This window comes from Carcharhinus amblyrhynchos, chromosome 35, assembly GCF_965287045.1.
Source record: "Carcharhinus amblyrhynchos chromosome 35, sCarAmb.v2.hapA, whole genome shotgun sequence".
NCBI lineage: Eukaryota > Metazoa > Chordata > Chondrichthyes > Carcharhiniformes > Carcharhinidae > Carcharhinus > Carcharhinus amblyrhynchos.
In genome coordinates, this window is record NC_137358.1 from 6,367,531 (window position 1) to 6,389,210 (window position 21,680).

At 51.2% G+C, this 21,680-nt stretch overlaps 1 protein-coding gene across 1 annotated transcript in view; it reads left to right on the forward strand.

Annotated features, from left to right (window-relative positions):
• The first annotated feature begins 6,253 nt into the window (after window positions 1-6,253).
• Window positions 6,254-21,680, forward strand: part of LOC145361524 (SH3 and multiple ankyrin repeat domains protein 1-like) — a 30,008-nt gene continuing 14,581 nt past the window's right edge. Inside the window, exons 1-2 of the mRNA XM_080217337.1 lie at window positions 6,254-6,451; window positions 8,463-8,532. Of these exons, the coding sequence (XP_080073463.1) occupies window positions 6,254-6,451; window positions 8,463-8,532 (268 nt within the window). The remainder of the gene's footprint in view (window positions 6,452-8,462; window positions 8,533-21,680) is intronic.

Sequence of the window (21,680 nt, forward strand, 5' to 3'; positions counted from 1 at the left end):
AAAGAAAGGAAAGAGTGCAGAATGTAGTGTAACAATCATAGATAGGGTGTAGAGAAAGATCAACTTAATGCGAGGTAAGTCCACTCAAAAGTCTGACAGCAGCAGGGAAGAAGCTGTTCTCGAGTCGGTTGGTACGTGATCACGGACTTTTGTATCATTTTCCCAACGGAAGAAGGTGGAAGAGAAAATGTCCTGGATGTGTGGAATCCTTGATTATGCTGGCTGCTTTGCCGAGGCAGCGGGAAGTGTAGACAGAGTCAATGGATGGGAGGTTGATTTGCGTGATGGATTGGGCTACATTCACAACTTATTGTAGTTCCTTGCAGTCTTGCGCAGAGCAGGAGCCCATACCAAACTGTGATACAACCAGGAAGAATGCTTTCTATGGTGCACCTGTAAAAGTTGGTGAGAGTTGGGTTGATGGGTTTTTGATAAGAGAGGGGATTAAGGGTTATGGGGAGAGGGCGGGAAGGTGCAACTGAGCCACGACAGATCAGCCATGATCTTATTGAATGGCAGGGCAGGCTCGAAGGGCTAGATGGCCTACTCCTGCTCCTATTTCTTATGTTCTTATGTTCTTATGTTGTAGCTGACATGCTGAATTTCCTTAGTTTTCAGAGAAAGTAGAGGTATTGGTGGGCTTTCTTAACTATAATGTTGGCATGGGGGGGGGCAGGACAGGTTGTTGGTGATCTGGACACCTAAAACGTGAAGCTCTCCACCCTTTCTACTTCGTCCCCATTGATGTAGACAGGGGCATGTTCTCCACTAAACTTCCTGAAGCTGAAGACAGTTCGATCCTAAAGATTCCAAAACCAACTTTCGCTCACCCAACTGAGATAAGGGGCAGGATTTTCCACGTGCCCCCCCCCCCCCCCCCCGTGGCGTGTTTCATGATGTTAGAGGCAGCGTGCCATTAGCCAGTGGTGGATCTTCCAGTCCCGCTGCTGTCAATGGCATTTCCATATTGTGGCATGAGGAGAGACTGACTAGGTTAGGATTGTTTTTGCTGGAGTTGAGGTGAATGAGGGGGGCGCAGAATCTCATAGAGACTAATAAAATTCTAACAGGATTAGACAGGGTTGATGCAGGAAGGATGTTCCCGATGGTGGGGGAAGTCCAGAACCAGGGGTCACAGTCTGAGGATTCAGGGTAGACCATTTAGGATGGAGGTGAGGAGACATTTCTCCACCCGGTGAGCCTGTGGAATTCATTCCCACAGGAAGTAGTTGATGCCAAAACATTGAATGCATTCCAGAGGCGGCTGGATATAGCACTTGGGGTGAACGGGGTCAAAGGTTATGGGGAAAAAGCAGGATTAGGCTATTTACTAATCAAAGAATCCCAACAGTTCAGTAGGAGGCCATTCGGCCCAACGAGTCTGCATTGTCAACAACCTCACCCAGATCCTATCTCTGGAACCCCACATATTTACCCCGCTAATCCCTCTAACCTACGCATCCCAGGCCACTAAGGGGCAATTTAGCGTGGCCAATCAAACTAACCCGCAGAATTTTGGACTGTTGGAGGGAACTGGAGAAAACCCACGCAGACATGGGGAGAATGTGCAAACTCCACGCAGACAGTGACCCAAGCCAGGAATCGAACCCGAGTCCCTGGCGCTGTGAGACAGCAGTGCTAACCACTGTGCCGCCCTATTGAGTTGGATGATAAGTCATAATTGTGCTGAATGGTTGGGCAGGCTCGAAGGGCCAAATGGCCTCCTCCTGCCCCTATCTTTTACGTTTCTATGTATGCACCCTCCGCTGCCAGGGAACCCCAGGGGGCTGTCTGCAGCGGGACTGGAAAACCCTGCTGTTGGAAGCTGCTGGAAAACCTTGTCAAGATTGGACAATGCAAGTTGGAAATCAACGGGTAACCTCACAATCTCCACAACCGGTGTCTGATTGGACGAGCGAGAGCTTTGCTCTTCGGAAAAGAGAAAACTCGGAGAAAAACGCTCTTCGAAGTGATGAGTGGGGTTGGATAGGATGGAGACAATGTTTCCACTTGTGGGCAAATCCAAAACTCCCCCTCTTCCCCCAGACGCCCTGCCCTGCGAGGATGTTGACAGTCATGGATTTCCATTGGATTGGGTCCATGACGATGCTTGGTGAAGGATTGCAAAGGCTCACTGCTGCCCCCTGCAGTATTGGCTGACCAGGAATCTCTTACCAGTGGGCATCTGGGAAGGATTTCCCCACTGATAATTAATTGGTTCTGCAAACGCACCCTTCAGTGACCATCAAGCACTGAAGTGGGACTCGAACCCCGAAACCCCTGGCTCAGAGATAGGGATGCTAACCCCACTGCGCTACAAGATGTCCAATACACATCTAGTGGTGAAGAGGGGGATGGGGAATGGGGGTGGGGAGGTGGTTGAGGGGGAGCATCGTCGGGGGGGACATAAATACAGGATGAACCCAAAAGGGAAGCATTTTTTTCAAAAAGTGTGACTCTCCGCTGCAGAAAATAATTGAGGATAACAACTTGGATACTTTGGAAGGGAAACTAGATGAGCACATGAGAGCGGGGGGGGGGGCAGATTTGCAGTGTTGTATAAATACCAGGGGTGCCATGGTCGCACAGTGGTTAACACGACCACCTTACAGTGCCAGGGACCCAGGTTCAATTCCCGGCTTGGGTCACTGTGCAGAGTCTACAAGTTCTCCCTGTGTCTGCGTGAGTTTCCTTTTGGTGCTCTGGTTTCCTCCCACAGTTGGAAAGACACGTTGGTTAGGTGGATTGGCCATGTTAAATTGTTCCTTGGTGTCCCAAGTTGTACCGGTTAGATGGATTGGCTATGCTAAACTGCCCCTTAGTGTCCAAAGTTGTGTAGGTTAGGCGGATTGGCCGTGCTGAATTGCCCCTTAATGTCCAAAGATGTACAGGTTAGGCGGATTGGCCATGCTAAAGTCTCCCTCAGTGTATCCGGACAGGCGCTGGAGTGTGGCGACCAGTAACTTCATTGCAGTGTTAATGTAAGCCTACTTGTGACACAAATAAATAAAGTTTAAGGATCAGTTGGGCCAAATGGCCTATTACTGTGCTGTTTATTTGATTTGATTTGGTTTATTATTGTCACACGTATTGGGATACAATGAAAAGTATTGTTTATTATGTGCTATGCAAATCAGAGAATACACAAGAAAAGGAGAGAGTGCAGAATGTAGTGTTACAGTCACAGTTAGGGTATAGAGAAAGATCAACCAAATGCGAGGTAGGTCCATTCAAAAGTCTGACAGCAGCAGGGAAGAAGCTGTTCTTGAGCTGGTTGGTATGTGACCTCAGACTTTTGTATCTTTTTTCCGACGGGAGAAAGTGTAACAGAGAATGTCCGGGGTGTGTGATGTCCTTATCTATACTGGCTGCTTGCCGAGGCAACGGGAAGTGTAGACAGAATCAAAGGATGGGAGGCTGGTTTGCGTGATGGATTGGGCTACATTCATGACCCTTTGTAGTTTCTTGTGGTCTTGGGCAGAGCAGGAGCCCATACCAAACTGTGATACAACCAGAAAGAATGCTTTCTACAGAGCATCTGTATAAATTGGTGAGAGTCATAACGGACATGCCAATTTTAATTTAATTTGATTTGATTTATTATTGTCACATGTATTAACATACAGTGAAAAGTATTATTTCTTGCGCACTATACAGACAAAGCATACCATTCATAGAGGAGGAAACGAGAGAGTGCAGAATATAGTGTTACAGTCATAGCTAGGGTGTAGGGAAAGATCAACTTGATGCGAGGTAGGCCCATTCAAAAGTCTGATGGCAGCAGGGAAGAAGCTGTTCTTGAGTTAGTTGGGACGTGACCTCAGACTTTTGTATCTTTTTTCCCAATGGAAGAAGGTGGAAGAGAGAATGTCCGAGGTGTTGGGGTCCTTAATTATGCTGGCTGCTTTACCGAGGCAACGGGAAGTGTAGACAGAGTCAATGGATGGGAGGCTGGTTTGCCTGATGGATTGGGCCACGTTCACGACCCTTTGTAGTTCCTTGTGGTCTTGGGCGGAGGAGGAGCCCACACCAAGCTGTGATACAACCAGAAAGAAGGCTTTCTGTGGCGCATCTGTAAAAGTTGGTGAGAGTCGTAGCGGACTTGCCAAATTTCCTTCGTCTTCTGAGAAAGTAGAGGTGTTGGTGGGCTTTGAAATCTTGTACCTCGGAGATGCGCATTTGTATGGTAATGTCTGTACCGGTTCAATGAAAACTGTCCGATTTATTCTTCTACGGTGCGTCTGTAAAAATTGAAGGGAGGGGGGCGAAATCAGGATATCGAGTTTGATGATCAGCCATGATCAAAATGAATGGCGGACCAGGCTCGAGGGGCCAAATGGCCTCCTCCTGCTTCTAGTTTCCATTTTGTCTGATGAGAACGTTCTAGAAAAGCAAAAACAAAAGCTCCAGTGAGTTTCCCCGCTTGGAGAAGAGCCAAGACTCCCCCCCCTCCCCTCCCTCACTTCCCTCCCTGATTTCTAATTAGATTCTGTCAAACTTTAAAGGTTTCCAATTAGTTGCAGGCGTGTGTCAGCCGTGGCCTAGTTTCAGTCGGATGATATTCCGTTTCGCTGTCAAATGTGCCACGCGTGCGAGTGAGAATCTCTCAGCCGCTCGCTCGCCAAATCCCTCTGAGTTATACAGGCCGACATTCCCACACTGTGGAATCTCCTGCCTGCTTCGCAACAGGAGGAGGATCAGCAGAGGGGGGGATAGCAGTGAACTGGGTGGAGACGGGGGAAACTCTTCACCATCCCCCACCGCCCCGCTCTCCACCCCCCTCCCCCCTCACCTCCCCATCGTCCTGGGGCTCACCGGGACAAAGAGATAGAGGAATGAAACCAGAGGCACGGTTCTACATGGATACTGGGAGGAGAGAGGGAGGGGGAGGGGGAGAGGGGAGAGAGAGGGAGGGGAGGGAAGGGGAGAGAGGGTAAGGGAGGGGGTGGCAGAGGGAGGGGAGGGGGGAAACAGGGGGAGGGGAGGGAAGGGACGGGAAGGGAGGGGGACCGAGGGGTAAGGAGGGGGGAGGGACGGGGAGGGCCGAGGGATGGGGAGGGAAGGGCGGAGGGGCGAACGGGGAGGGAGGGGGGAGGGACGGGAAGGGGGGAGGGGGAGGGACGGGGAGAAAGGGGGGAAGGATGGGGAGGAATGGGGGAAGGGACGGACAGGGAAGCACATGGAGTGAGGGGGAGGGACGGGGAGGGTGTGACTGGGAGGAGGAGGGAGAGAGGGGAAGGGACAGGGAGGGACAGGGAGGGAAGGGAAGGGTGAGGGACGGGGAGGGAGGGAGGGTGAGGGACGGGGAGGGAGTGACTGGGAGGAGGAGGGAGAGAGGGGAAGGGACAGGGAGGGACAGGGAGGGAAGGGGAGGGTGAGGGACGGGGAGGGAGGGAGGGTGAGGGACGGGGAGGGAGGGATGGGGAGGGAGGGAGGGAGGGGAGGGGGTAGGACGGCGAGGGAGGGAAGGGAGGGGGTAGGATGGCGAGAGGGAGAGAAATTGTTTGCTTGAATGGGAAATGGCGCCAAGACTCGGGGCGAGGGGGGGCAGAGGAGGGGGGGGGGGAATAACGAACGGCGATCCGGAGCAGCGGCGTTCCGAAGTGAACGGCGGAGGGGTCCAGGCGGATTCCTCCAGCGTTCTTCGGAATAGTTGGGGGGGGGGGGGTGGGTGGGTGGTGAGGGAGGGGCAGTGGCGATGGGGGCTACGTTTTCAACCCCGATCTTTAGGATGTGGTGGGGGGGGGGGGTTATGGAGGGAAATAAAGGGAAACTTGCCTTCCTCTGGAATCACACATGCGCAACGCGTGCACACTCAGAGTGTGGGCTTTGAAAGAATGAAGGAGAGAGGGAGAGGGGAGGGAGGGAGGGAGAGGGGAGGGTTGGCTGGCTGTTGTATCACTCTGGAGCCTATTAGCTTGGGAAGCAGTGCTGGATATAGTGTGTGTGTGAGAGAGAGTGAGTGAGTGTGAATGGAATAGAGGAGATCAATAATCTTTTTTTAACCTTGGAGACTTGCTGAGGGGAAAAGGCAACATTATGGACAGAGAAGGCAAGGGATTTCTAACATTGCTTGTTAATTTTGGAGGGATATTGCTTTACTGTGTGTGTGTGTGTGTGTTATAGATGGAGGTGCACTGTGCTGGGAGTTCAGTGTTGAAAGGCTGTAGTTAGCATCTCCCTGTGTGTGTCTCTCTCTCTGCAGCTCTGGGTGATGCAGCCACTGCCTGGTGCCCCCAGCCCCCGCTGAAAGATGCCCCTCAGCCCGGCTTCCAGCGAGGATGAGCGGCGGAGCCTCCCCGACTACCCCGGCGAGTCTGACAGCGGCAGCTCCGGGGAGGAGAGCCTGCGAGGCGGCGGCGCCCCGGCCACCAAGCCCCGGGAGCGGGGCACCGACGCCAACTTCAGCATGATGGTCTTTCGCATCGGCATCCCGGACCTGCAGCAGACGGTAAGGCACTTCGGCTGGGGCAGGCATCACAGGCACTTCGACTGGGGCAGGAATCACATGCACTTCGACTTGAGGGGGGGGGGCATCACAGGCACTTTGATGGGGGAGGAGTCAGAGGCAGTTTGACTAGAGGGAGAATCACAGGCACTTCGACTGGGGGAGGCGTCACAGGCACTTGCACTGGGGGAGGAGTCAGAGGCACTTTGACTACGGGAGGAATCACAGGCACTTCAACTGGGGGAGGCGTCACAGGCACTGATGGGGGAGGAGTCAGAGGCACTTCGACTGGGGGAGGAATCACAGGTACTTGGACTGGGGGAGGCGACACAGGCACTTCGACTGGGGCAGGCGTCACAGGCACTTTGATGTTGGGGGGGGGAGTCAGAGGCACTTCCACTGGGGGAGGAATCACAGGCACTTCAACTAGGAGAGGCGTCACAGGCACTTCGACTGGGGGAGGAATCACAGGCACTTTGGCTGGGAGAGGCGTCACAGGCACTTCGACTGCGGGAGGCGTCACAGGCATTTCAACTGGGGAGGAATCACAGACACTTTGGGGGAAGAATCACAGGCACTTCGACTGGGAGAGGCGTCAGGCACTTTGACTGGGGGTGCTGCGCAGCTCTGGGGGTTTTGGAGGGTGGGGGACACTTTTGCAGTTGAGGGTCTGGGGGGCTGTGTGTAAGTGAGGAGGTGGATTAAGGTCTTGACTTGTCCACTCTGCATTTCTAATTTTAAGCGTGGAGGAAAAAGTAGAAATCTCCCCAGTGTTTCCAAATCTGCTGTTGTAGCTTTTCTAATTTCTCCCCAACCTCTTCCTCCCAAAGTGGGAATGAAGGCAAAAATTCCAGCTTGTTTCTGCACCCCCCCATCACCCCCCACAAGCCCACCCCCCTGCCCCCATCCCCCTCCCCCCATCCCCCTCCCCAGACAGCGATCAAGCAAGCTCACCATACCCAGGGAGCAAGCATGCAATGCTTGTGTCGTTGGGTACACTCTCGCACTCATTCATAGAATCTTTACAGTGCGGAAGGAGGCCATTCAGCCCACTGAGCCTGCACTGACCACAATCCCACCCAGGCCCTATCCCCATAACCCTGTGCGTTTACCCTGCGAATCCCCCTGACACCAAGGGGCAATTTAGCACTGCCAATACACATAGCCTGCGCAGTTTTGGAGAGTGGGAGGGAACCGGAGGAAACCCATGCAGACAGTGGTTGGCACTGCCAGGGACCCAGGTTCGATCCCTGGCTTGGGTCACTGTCTGTGTGGAGTCTGCACCTTCTCCCCGTGCCTGCGTGGGTTTCCTCCGGGTGCTCCGGTTTCCTCCCACAGTCCGAAACACGTGTTGGTTAGGGTGCATTGGCCGTGCTAAATTCTCCCTCAGTGTACCTGAACAGGGGCGACTAGGGGATTTTCACAGTAATTTCATTGCAGTGTTAATGTAAGCCTACTTATGACGCTAATAAATAAACTTAAAAATGCAATCTCAACGCAGACATTGACCCGAGGCCGGAATCGAGCCCTGGGTCCCTGGCGCTAACCACCGTGCCACCTATGTGTGGTTTAACTTGTGAAACTTCTGCCTCCAGAAGTATTTTAGTTTCTCTTTTGCTCTGTCTAATCAGCTCCCAGCTCGTCAAAAGTTCTGTAAGAATTTGTTCAGAGACTGTTGGGTTGGACTTCAGAAAATAGGGGGCATGATATTTAGTTATGATAGGGTTGGGTTGTTGAGTGGGTCTCAGTATCCTTGGATAGAGGGAGGGGGATGGGAATGGGAGAGAGAAGCAGGAGGAAATCCGCAGGAAGGAAATGGTTGGATGGAGCACCGTGGGGGTGATGATGGGGGTGGGGTTTGAGTGGGGGTCAGATGGGGGGGGCCGGTGAAGTATAATCTTTTGCCTTGACCAATGCAGTGCCCGTTAGACTTTGACGAACCTCAGCAAGATGCCCCGCCAACGCCAGCACTTCCTGAAGCCCGCTGACCGAACTGAAACCGGAATTGCCGCAGTTAGTTTCCGCACAGGAATATCCCACGGGTGGCAAGCTGGATAACACCGGCTTCGACCGTTACTCCCGATGTTGGACTGGGGATTGGCAAACATCCAGCCGTGGCACTGGGAAAGAGGGGTAGGGAGAGGGAAAAAAAACTCGCTATCTCTGCGTCGGATTCACGCTGCGTGAACTTTGAATCTCATCCAAGGCAGGGTGGTGGGGTTGTTGGGGGAGGTGGGGGATGGGGTCCTCGGTTTACTGCCTTTTCTGAAAGCTGGCAGCACTCCGACAGGGGCAGCGCTCCTGCGTTATTGCCCTGGAGAGAGTGAGGGACCTATGATTAGGCGTTTGGGTGCCTGGAGTGGGAGAGGGGAGGGTCACTGTCTGTGGGGAGTTTGCACCTTTTACGTGGGCCTTCATTCTGGTGTTCTCGTTTCCTTTCACAGAGCAGGTGTGTGGGTTAGGTGGATTGGCCATGCTAAATTGCCCCTTAGTGTCCAAAGATATGCAGGTTAGGTGGATTGGCCATGCTAAATTGCCCTTTTGTGTCCAAAGATGTGTAGGTTAGGTGGATTGGTCATGCTAAATTGCCCCTTAGTGTCCAAAGATGTGCAGGTTAGGTGGATTGGCCATGCTAAATTGCCCCTTAGTGTCCAAAGATATGCAGGTTAGGTGGATTGGCCATGCTAAATTGCCCCTTAGTGCCCAAAGATGTGCGGTTAGGTGGATTGGCCATGCTAAATTGCCCCTTAGTGCCCAAAGATGTGCGGTTAGGTGGATTGGCCATGCTAAATTGCCCCTTAGTGGCCAATGATGTGCAGGTTAGTGCTTAGTGTCAGGGGGATTAGCAGGTTAAATGCATGGGATTATGGGGATAGGAACTGGGTGGGATTGTGGTCGATGCAGACTTGATGGGCTGAATGGCCTCCTTCTGTTCTGTAGGATTCTATGGTTCTGCAAGTAGGTTTGCATTAAGTCTGCGATGTGGTTACTGTGAAAATCCCCTAGTCGCCACACTCCGGCACCTGTTTGGACACACTGAGGGAGAATTTAACATGGCCAATGCACCCTAACCAGCACGTCTTTCAGACAGTGGGAGGAAACCGGAGCACTTGAGGGAAACCCATGCAGATATGGGGAGAATGTGCAATCTCCACACAGACAGTGACTCAAGGCCGGAATTGAACCTGGGTCCCTGGCGCTGTGAGGTGGCAGTGCTAACCATTGTGCCACCTGCGAGACTCTGACTCCGGTGAGTAAGTCAGGTGATTCACATTAATGCATTTAACCTACCTGTGTTCGTGAATGAGGAGCGATAAGAATCATGCAGTACAGAAGAGGCCTTTCGGCCCATCTAGTCTTCAACTACATCTAATCTAATCCCACTTGCCAGCACTCGGTCTTGAATACTATGATGTTCCAAGTGCTCGTCCAGTCCTTTTTAAAGATTTCCTGCCTCGTCCAGTCCTTTTTAAAGATTTCCCCTGGCAGCTCATTCCAGACCCTCACCACCCTCCGGGTAAAAAGATTTTTCTCAAATCCCCTCTAAATCTCTTGCCCCTGACTGAAATCTACGGCCCTGGTTATTGAACCCTTTGCAAAGGGAAGAAGTTCCTTCTTATCTACACTATCTCATTATTCCGTACACCTCAAACAGGTCCCCCCTCAGCCTTCTCTGCTCTAAAGAAAGCAATGATGTGGAGATGCCGGCGTTGGACTGGGGTGGGCACAGTAAGAAGTCTCACGACACCAGGTTAAAGTCCAACAGGTTTATTTGGTAACAAATGCCACTAGCTTTCGGGGCTCTGCCCCTTCGTCAGGTGAGGAGGGGGGAGTTCTGATCACAAACAGGGCATATAAAGACACACACTCAGTTTACAGAATACTGATTAGAATGTGAATCTTTACAGCTAATCAAGTCTTAGAGGTGCAGACAATGTGAGTGGAGGTAGCATTAAGCACAGGTTAAAGAGATCCAGACAGGACAGTAAGTGAGATGTTGCAAACCCAGGCAAGTCAGGGTTACAGATAGTGTGACATGAACCCAAGATCCCGGTTGAGGCCGTCCTCATGCGTGCGGAACTTGGCTATCAGTCTCTGTTCAGCGACTCTGCGTTGTTGTGAAGGCCGCCTTGGAGAATGCTTACCCGAAGATCAGAGGCTGAATGCCCGTGACTGCTGAAGGGTTTGTTTGTGATCAGAACTCCCCACTCACCTGACGAAGGGGCAGAGCCCCGAAAGCTAGTGGCGTTTGCTACCAAATAAACCTGTTGGACTTTAACCTGGTGTTGTGAGGCTTCTTACTAAGGAAAGCAACCCCAGCCTAACCAGCCTCTCTTCACAGCTGAAACCCTCCAGCCCAGGCAGCATCCTGGTGAGTCTCCTCTGCACCCTCTCCAGTGTAATCACATCCTTTCTACAGCAAGGCGACCGGAACTGCACACAGCTGTGGCCTAACCAGCGAGAGATTTTATTCTCTACAGCTCCAACATAATTTCCAACATAGTCTGTGCCACGACTGATAAAGGCAGAAGAGGATTCTTGATGGTGCGAGATCTAATCGGGCGTATGCAGAATAAAAAGGGGTGGCACGATGGCACAGTGGTTAGCACTGCGGCCTCACAGCACCAGGGACCCGGGTTCAGTTCCGGCCTCGGCTGACTGGAGTTTGCACATTCTCCCCATGTCTGCGTGGGTTTCCTCCAGGTGCTCCGGTTTCCTCCCACACTCCAAAGATTAGGTGGATTGGCCATGCTACATTCTCCCTTAGCATCAGGGGGATCAGGACTGTAAATCCAGGATTATGGGGGTGGGATCTGTGTGGGGTTGTTGTCAGTGCAGGCTCAATGGGCAAAATGGCCTCCTTCTGCACTGTAGGTTCTATAAATACTAGTATAGATTTGTTGGGCTGAGTGGCCTCTTCCAGTGCTCTCAATTCCATTCATGGGATGTGGCTGTCGCTGGCCAGGCCAACATTTGTTGCCCATCCCTAATTGCCCCTTGAACTGAGTGGTTTGATAGGCCATTTCAGAGGGAGTCAAGAGTCAACCACATTGCTGTGGCTCTGGAGTCACCTGTAGGCCAGACCGGGTAAGGACGGCAGATTTCCTTCCCTAAAGGGACATTAGTGACCCAGATGAGTTTTTTCCGACAACGGACCATCAGTAGATTCTTAATTCCAGGTATTTTTCATTGAATTCAAATTCCATCATCTGCCGTGGTGGGATTCGAACCTGGATCCCCACAACACTAGCTGAGTTCCTGGATTAACAGTCTAGCAATAATACCACATCGCCGCCTCCTCAATTGGAAAACTCACACGTTGGCTCCCATTGACCCACAGCTGACGGGACTGCGTGTACCCTTAAAGGGACAGGCCCTAGGTCAGCACAGTATCACCATTAGCAACTGGTTGAGTGCGGCCTTGCGTCAACCTTGGGGGCGACATGGGGGAATGAGCTGCTGGAGTGTCGAGGTCCTTTCTGGTGGGTTTTTGCCAGTGCCGAGAATGTTTCAGCGCTGGTGTCCCGCTGAGGTCAATGCTCTCTGACTGCCGCGACCTTGTGTGCCCCCTACCATCCGTGTGTCAAAATAGCCCGGGTTCCCCAACTGTGGGGGCCGCAGAGCAAGAGTGTGGGAGGCCTACCATAACCAGGTACTGCCCACTCTCCGGCTGCTATGGCAACAGCCTTGCAATGCTTATATGCAAACTCTGGACTAATTATTCCTGCAAAATGCTTTGTATTTGGACTTTGATTTGATTTATTATTGTCACATTATTAGCGTACAGTGAAAAATATTGTTTCCTGCGCACTATACAGACAAAGCATACCGTTCATAGAGAACGAAAGGAGAGAGTGCAGAATGTAGTGTTACAGTCATAGGTAGGGTGTAGAGAAAGGTCAACTTAATGCGAGGTAGGTCCATTCAAAAGTCTGATGGCAGCAGGGAAGAAGCTGTTCTTGAGTTGGTAGGCAGCACAGTGGTCAGCACTGCTGCCTCACAGCACGAGGAACCCGGGTTCGATTCCCGGCTTGGGTCACTGACTGCGGGAAAGTTCAGCCCAGATTCTTTGAATATTTTGAAAATACAGTTTATTTATTCGTGTCACAAGGAGGCTTACGTTAACACTGCAATTACTGTAAATGAAAGTTACTGTGAAAATCCCCTAGTCGCCACACCCCGGCACCTATTTGGGTACACTGAGGGAGAATTTAGCACGGCCAATTCACCTAACCAGCACGCCTTTTGGACTCTGGGAGGAAACTGGAGGAAACCCATGCAGACACGGGGAGAATGTGCAAACTCCGCACAGACAGTGACCCAAGCCGGGAAGCAAACCCGGGTCCCTTGCCCTGTGAGGCAGCAGTACTAATCACTGTGGCACTGTGAAGGCAGAGGTAGGATAGAATCATAGAATCCCTACAGTGCTGAAGGAGGCTATTCGGCCCATTGAGTCTGCACTGACCATAATCCCACCCAGGCCCTATCCCCATAACTTTGCATATTTACCCTGCTAATTCCCCTGGCACTAAGGGGCCATTTAGCACTGCCAATCAACCTAACCCGCACATCCTTGGACTGTGGGAGGAAACCCATGCAGACATGGGGAGAATGTGCAAACTCCACACACAAAGTTACCTGCGTTCAGAATTGAACCCGGGCCCCGCCACTGTGAGGCAGCAGTGCTAACCACTGTGCCACTATGAAGGCAGAGGTGGGATAGATTCCTGATAATCAAGAGGGAGTGATCGGGGTAGGGTGTTGACAGGAGGCAGATTTGAGGTACTTAGAGCAGCCATGGAGGAACCGGCCTGAGGGGTCGAATGTTCTCCTCCTGTTTATATGTTCACATCCAGCAGTCACAGGGTTAAAGCAGTAATTATTTGTACAGTGGGGGTGAAGAATACTCCAAGTCCCCGATTTACACTCTAGGTAGCACCCTTAATGGTGACAGAGTGGTCAGCACTGCTGCCTCACAGCTACAGGGACCTGTGTGGAGTCTGCATGTTCTCCCCATGTCTGCATGGGTTTCCTCCGGGTGCTGCAGTTTCCTCCCACAATCTGAAAGACATGTAGCTTAGATCCGTTGGCCATGCTAAATTACCCCTTAGAATCCCCCTTAGGGAGGTTAGGGGGGGGGTCACAGGCATAAGGTGGGTGTGTGAGCCTGGGGAAGTTTATGTATTAATGTCACAACTAGGCTTAGATTTCCAGCATCTGCAGTATTTTGCTTTAGTCTCAATGGGTTTTCAAGTTTATTAGTTTCACAAGTAGGCTGACATTAACACTGCAGTGAAGTTACTGTGAAAATCCCCTAGTCGCCACACTCCAGTGCCTGTTCAGGTACACTGAGGGAGAATTTAGCACGGCCACTGCACCTAGCCAGCACGTCTTTCGGACAGTGGGAGGAAACCGGAGCGCCCGGAGGAAACCCACACAGACACGGGGAGAATGTTCAGACTCCGCACAGACAGTGACCCAAGCGGGGAATCGAACCTGGCTCCCTGGTGCCGTGAGGCAACAGCGCTAACCACTGCACCACCGTGGGGACCAATAGAGGGTTCAAGGCTGAAGTTGGCATAGGTTAGGGTAGCGAGTGTTGCAGGGAGATCGGAAGGCAGATTGGTTAGTGTCCCTGCCTCTGAAGCAGAGAAACTGGGTTCGAGTCCCACCCCAGGACTTGATGGCTGAGGAAGGTGCATTCATAAGATGGTAAGGTTGAGTGTCATAAGGTTGAGTGTCAGCCTGTAAATCCTTCCAACACACACAGCAAACGGTAAGAGCAGGAGAGAGTCCTGATTTTCCATGTGATGGAGAGAGTGTTGGAGCCTCGACATCATTATCCGTATCTCCAGCCTATAACATGCGTGGAAAAGCTACGGGTTCCCATAGCAACTTGGACTCCCTGAGCAAGAGACTAAGTCAGTTAGGATTATATTCACTGGAGTTTAGGAGAGTGAGAGGGGATCTCATAGAAACTTACAAAATTCTAATAGGATTAGACAGGGTGGATTCAGAAAGAATGTTCCCGATGGCAGGGGAATCCAGAACTAGGGGTCAGAGTTTGAGGATAAGGGCTAAACCTTTTAGGACTGAGGTGAGGAGAAATTTCCTCACCCAGAGGGTGGTGAATGTGTGGAATTCACTCCCACAGAGGCCAAAATGTTGTGTGATTTCAAGAGAAAGATTAGATGTAGCTCTTGGGGCTAAAGGGATCAAGGGATATGGGGGCAAAGTGGGGGGGGCGGGGGATCTGGATATTTGATGATCAGCCATGATCAGAATGAATGGTGGAGCAGGCTCGAAGGGCAGAATGGCCTACTCCTGCTTCTAGTTTCTATGTTTTCCTGATGTCAGCGAGGGATGTGGACAAATGGAGGATAGAATCATATAATCCCTACAGTGCAGAAGGAGGCCATTTGGCGCATCAAGTCTGCACCGACCACAATCTGGCCCAGGCCCCATACCCGCAACCCTATGTATTTACCCTTGCTGGTCCCCCAGATACTAAGGGCAATTGAGCATAGCCAATCCACATAACCCACACATCTTTGGACTACGATAATCCCAACCCAGGCCCTGTCCCCGTAACCCCACACATTTACCCTGCTAATTCCTCTAACCTACTCATCATCCTGGGACACTAAGGGGGAATTTGGCGCGACCAGTGCACCCTAACCAGCACGTCTTTCAGACTGCGGGAGGAGACCGGAGCAAACCCACGCAGACGCGGGGAAGAACGTGCAAACTCCACACAGACGGTGACCCGAGGCGGGGAATCGAACCTGGGTCCCTGGCGCCGTGAGGCAGCAGTGCTAACCCACTGTGCCGCCCCGTGAATGGAGTTCATACAGCTCACCAATGAAGGGGCTAGACAGGGTAGGAGCGGAGAAATTACTTCCACTTAGATGGAAACAAGAACTAGAGGGTACAGCCTCAAAATAAGGGGGATTTATCAGTTTAGAGTTGAGGAGGAACAACTTCTCCCAGAGGGTGGTGAACCTTTGGAATTCTCTGCCCATTGAAGCAGTGGAGGCTACCTCGTTAAATGTGTTTAAGTCACAGGTAGATAGGTTCCTGACCAATAAGGGAATTAAGGGTTATGGGGAGAGGGCGGGAATGTGGAACTGAACCACTATCAGATCAGCCATGATCTTATTGAATGGCGGGGCAGGCTCGAGGGGCTAGATGGCCTAACCCTGCTCCTGGTTTTTATGTTCTTATGAGCTTGGAGAATGGCGCCGCGGACTCGATGGGCCAAATGGCCTTTTCCTTGTCCTGGCAGGAAGCCAGAGAGTGTCGCGCCTCTTCCCAAAATTAGCATTGGAATCTCTGGACGCTCCCAGGGATTGATTACCTGTCCGTGGACCTGTGCGACGAGGAAGTTTTATTTGTCTAATGTGGAGAGAGTTGGGCCGACGCCACCCGCGGCAGCCTCCAATCCGAGGCTTCGATGAGGCGGGGGGGCGGTGGGAGGGGAGTGAGTGAGCAAACGAGCCACACGCTTGTTCAAGGAGATGCGGTGACATCTAATTTGCTATTCCACTCTATCGCTCGCCTACACAAAGAGGTGGATCGGAATTCAACAAATTTGCAAACTTACTTTATTGCTTTATTACAGTGCGAGCTGTCTCTGTAAGCGCTGTCTGTCTCACAAGTACGCAGAGCGGGGTGGGGAGGAGGGGGGGGGGGTCCTAGCAAAGTGCCTGGTGTGAGGTACGTGGCCCACCTCAGTCTATCACCGCACTCTGAGACACCTGACCCTCCAACTCACCCCCACCCACCAACCTCCAGGTTTAAAAATGGACTAACCACAGTTTCCCTGCAGTGCGGAAGGAGGCTATTCAGCCCATCGAATTTGCACCGACTCTCCGAAAGAGCATTTCACCCGGGCCCATCCCCTGCCCTGTCCCCGTAACCACACGCACGTACCCCTCTAATCCCACTAACCCACACATATTTAGACACTAAGGGACAATTTAGCATGGTCAATCCACCTAACCTACACATCTTTGGACACTAAGGGGCAATTTAGCATGGCCAATCCACCTAACCTGCACATCTTTGGACACTAATGGCCATTTACCATGGCCTATCCAGTCTAGGACCAGAAAGGGTCAAGCCTCAGAATAAAGGGGTGCCAATTTAAGAAGGAAAGGAAGAGGAATTTCCTCTCTCAGAAAGTTGTGAGTCTTTGGAACTCCTTACCACAGAGAGCTGGGTGGCAGAATCCCTGTGTCTATTTAAGAATGAGATAGGTAGATTTTTAACCAGTAAGGGAATCAAGGATTAGGGAAAGGGCACAGGGAAGTGGACATGAGGAATGTCGGATCAATCGTGATTGTATTGAATGGTGGGGCAGGCTCGAGGGGCCGAATGGCCTCCCCCTGTTCCTGTTTCTTGTGGTCTTAGAGACAACCTGGTGGTTCTCCAGAGCCCTGATGGTGGGGAGTACAGTTGCCCAAATGGTAAAGTTTATTCATTCATGTCACAAGTAAGCTCACACTGCAATGAAGTTACTGTGAAAATCCCCTAGTCGCCACACTCCGGTGCCTGTTCGGGTAACACTGAGGGAGAATTTAGCACGGCCGATGTCCCTAACCTGCACGTGTTTCAGACTGTGGTAGGAAACTGGAGCAGCCGGAGGAAGCCCACGCAGACGTGGGGAGAATGTGCAAACTCCACACAGACAGTGACCCAAGCCGGGAATCGAACCCAGGTCCCTGGCACTGTGAGGCAGCAGCGCTAACCACTGTGCCACCAAGAATGCACAAGGGTGCAGAATTGGAGGAATTGATTTGTTATTGTCACATGTATTGGGATACAGTGAAAAGTATAGTTTCTTGCGTGCTATACAGAAAAAGCATACCGTTCATAGAGTACATAAGGGAGAAGGGAAGGAGAGGATGCAGAATATCGTGTTACGGTCATAGCTAGGGTGTAGTGACCTTAATATAAGGTGGATCCATTCAAAAGTCTGATGGCAACAGGGAAGTAGATGTTCTTGAGTATGTGATCTCAGACTTTTCTATCGTTTCCCCGTTGGAAGGAAATGGAGGAGTGTATGTCTATGAGATGTCTAAAACCACGCTGAATATAATCCTAACCGACTTAGTCTCTCCTCATATGACAGATCTGCTATCCCAGCAATCAGCCGAGTCAACCTTCACTGTAGTCCCTCTAAAACAAGGGCATCCTTCCGAAGATGGGAGGGGACATCGAACACTACAGCACAAACAGGCCCTTCGGCCCACAAGTTGCACCGATCATATCCCTACCTATGAGGCCTATCTATACCCCTCAATCCCATTAAATCCCATGTACTCATCCAGACGTCTCTTAAAAGACCCCAACGAGTTCACCTTTCAATAGCTTCCACGTCCTTCTTGTAGTGAGGCGACCAGAACTGCGCACAGTGGGGTCTGACAAGGGTCTTATAAAGTTGCAGCATTATCTCCCGACTCCTAAACTCAATCCCTCGATTGATGAAGGCCAGAACACCACACGCCTTCTTGACCACATCCTCCACCTGCGAGGCCGATTTAAGAGTCCTATGGACCCGGGCCCCAAGGTCCTTCTGATCCTCTACACAAATCGTTGGACCGTGGGGCAGACAGGATGGGGCCAGGGTGTGAAATTCCTGATCTGGATTTGGCAGAGAAATGCCATCTTGCGCTTACTTCTCGCTGGGTCACCCAACTAGAACACCCACGACTTCCTTCACCGATTCTGAGGGAAGCCCGGAAAATCCGAGGTGATTGAGAAAGAGCAGAGGGAGGTCAGCCTTCTCGGGCCTGCTGAGGTTTAGGGTAATATCCATCATTCGTTTGAACGCAGGCTCTCGGAAGCAAGCCATCGGGAGATTCATCAGTCTAATCTTTACTTATTAATGCGCTAATCACAAACCCAGCAAGTGTGCTCCTTAAGGGGGCAGGTTTTATCTCATCCAGTTAATTATGTGAGGAAGAATGGAGGTGGGGGACGTTTCCTGTCCTGCCGCTATGGCAACCGGAGCGGATGGAAGGGGGCTGGACCATGCAAATGGCCCTTGTCCTCGGGCGGGAATTAGGCGGCGTGGTGGCACAGTGGTTAGCACTGCTGCTGCCTCACAGCGCCAGGGACCTGGGTTCAATTCCAGGCTTGGGTCACTGCCTGTGTGGAGTTTGCACATTCCCCCCGTGTCTGCGTGGGTTTCCTCGGCGTGCTCCAGTTTCCTCCCACAGTCCAAAAAACGTGCTGGTTAGGTGCTAAATTCTCCCTCAGTGTACCCGAACAGGCGCCGGACTAAGGCAACTAGGGGATTTTCACAGTAACTTCATTGCAGTGTTAACGTAAGCCTTACTTGTGACTAATAAACTTGAACTTTAGTTTCTGGGTTTGGAGTGATTGCGGCTGGAAAATCCCACCCCAAACTTCTTTTCAATTTCTTCTGTGGGGGTGTGGGTGTCGCTGGCTGGGTCCGCATTTATTGCCCGCCCCTAATTACCCCTTGAACTGAGTGTCTCACTCAGCTGTTTCGGAGGGCAGTTGAGAGTCAACCCCATTGCTGTGGCTCTGGAGTCACATGTAGGCCAGACCGGGTAAGGACGGCAGATTTCCTTCCATAAAGGGACATTAGTGAACCAGATGGGTTTTTTTCCCTACAATTGTCACGATCACCGTTGTATTTATAATTGTGGATTTGTTAATAGAATTGAAATTTCACCTTGGTGCCGCAGTGGGATTTGAACTGCATTAACCTGGGCCTCGAGGTTACCCGTCCTTCAACATTCCATTCTTGTTCACTCACAAGGTTCACTCACACTCTCTCACACACTCACACACTCTCACACTCACTCACACTCACACTCACTCACACTCACACTCTCTCACACTCTCACACTCGCACTCACACACTCACACGTTCACACTCACATCCATACTCACACACACACTCACATGTTCGTACTCACACTCGCAACACTTGCACACACACAGGCACACTTACTCAGACGCTCACACACACACACACACACACACGCTCACACACACACACATACTCACTCACTCACATTCACACTCAGACTTACACTCACAGACTCACACATCTACTCACACACACACCTATTATAACACGCACTCACACAAACTCAGGAGTATTCTTGATCATCTTGTGTCTATGGTAAATTGAAGTCCTTTCTCCATTCACAATCCCATTGTCAAGGTTTGGAGTTGCTGGCCATTATCCCCGGTGGGATTTTTGGTCCCACCAGGGCGATCTCAGCCCGGTGGGTTCACTGGTGCCAGGGCAGGCAAGCTGTATAAGATCCCGTCAACCGCAGTGGACTGGAAGACCCCACTGATGAGCTGCCACCTCCGGAAGGCTGGAAAAATCCCAACTCAAATCCAAACAATAATTCAAATTCCATTCTCAGACTCTCCTCCATTTCCCAATTTTACTCTTGTGTCTATTTGATTTGATTTGATTTATTATTGTCACATGTATTAGTATACAGTGAAAAGTATTGTTTCTTGCGCGCTATACAGACAAAACATACCATTCATAGAGAAGGAAAGGAGAGAGTGCAGAATGTAGTGTTACAGTCATAGCTAGGGTGTAGAGAAAGATCAACTTAATGCGAGGTAGGTCCACTCAAAAGTCCGATGATAGCAGGGAAGAAGCTGTTCTTGAGTTGTTTGATGTGTGACCTCAGACTTTTGTATCTTTTTCCCAATGGAAGAAGGTGGAAGAGAGAATGTCAGGGGTGTGTGGGGTCCTTGATTATGCTGGCTACTTTTCCAAGACAGCGAGAGGTGTGGACAGAGTCAACGGACGGGAGGTTGGTTTGCGTAATGGATTGGGCTTCATTCATGACTTTTGTAGTTTCTTGTGGTCCTGGGCGGAGCAGGAGCCCATACCAAGCTGTGATACAACCAGAAAGAATGCTTTCTGTGGTGCATCTGTAAAAGTTGGTGAGAATCGTAGCTCAAATGCCAAATTTCTTCAGTCTCTGAGAAAGTAGAGGCGTTGGTGGGCTTTCTTAACAAGAGTGTCGGCTTGGGGGGGACCAGGACAGGTTGTTGGTGATCTGGATACCTAGAGACTTGAAGCTCTCAACCATTTTGACTTTGTCCCCCTTGATGTAGGGAGGGGTATGTTTTCTTGTTTGTCCAACAACAACTTGCATTTATATAGCACCTTTCGTGTTCCCTGGCACACCCCAGAAGCATGGCCAATCAAAACTTGACACCGAGCCTGGTCAGGATATGTGTGGGGTGATGGACAAAACCCAGACTGTCTTAAAGGAGGAGAGAGAGGCGATGGCCTGGTGGTATTATCGGTGGACTATTAATCCAGAAACTCAGCTAATGTTCTGGGGACCCGGGATCGAATCCCACCACAGCAGATGGTGGAATTTGAATTTAATAAAAATATTAAGAATCTACTGATGTCCATGAAACCATTGTCGGAAAAACCCATCTGGGTCACTAATGTCTCTCCAGGGAAGGAAATCTGCCGTCCTTACCCGGTCTGGCCTACATGTGACTCCAGAGCCGCAGCAATGTGGTTGACTTTCAACTGCCCCCTGAAAATGGGCAGTTGGGGATGGGCAATAAATACTGGCCAGCCAATGATGCCCTTGAGCCACAAATGACACAAAAAAGGTGTCGCTTGATCAGCAGTCCGGTGTTAGCACACGGGGATGAGGAACTTTGGGCTGATGCTACCTTGGCCTACGTTACATCTCTAGTTCAGTAAGAAGTCTCACAACACCAGGTTAAAGTCCAACAGATTTATTTGGTAGCAAATGCCACTAGCTTTCGGAGCGCCGCCCCTTCGTCAGGTGAGGACATCTCTAGTTAACTAGTTACATGTTTAAAGTTTATTCATTATTGTCACAAGTAGGCTTACATTAACACTGCAGTGAAGTTACTGTGAAAATCCCATAGTTGCCACACTCCGGTTCGGGTACACTGAGGGAGAATTTAGCACGGCCAATGCACCCTAACCAGCACGTCTTTCAGACCGTGGGAGGAAACCGGAGCACCCGGGAGAAACCCGCGCAGACACGGGGAGAACGTGCAGATTCCGCACAGGCGGATACCCAAGCCGGGAATCGAACTGGTGCTGTGAGGCAGCAGTGCTGTGCCACCGATTAGATAAGCGGGTGGGCAAACTCAATGTACCCCGCAAAGAAGCATGTTAGGAGAGGGTCCAGAAGAGGCTGACTCGGAGAATGCCTGGATGGAG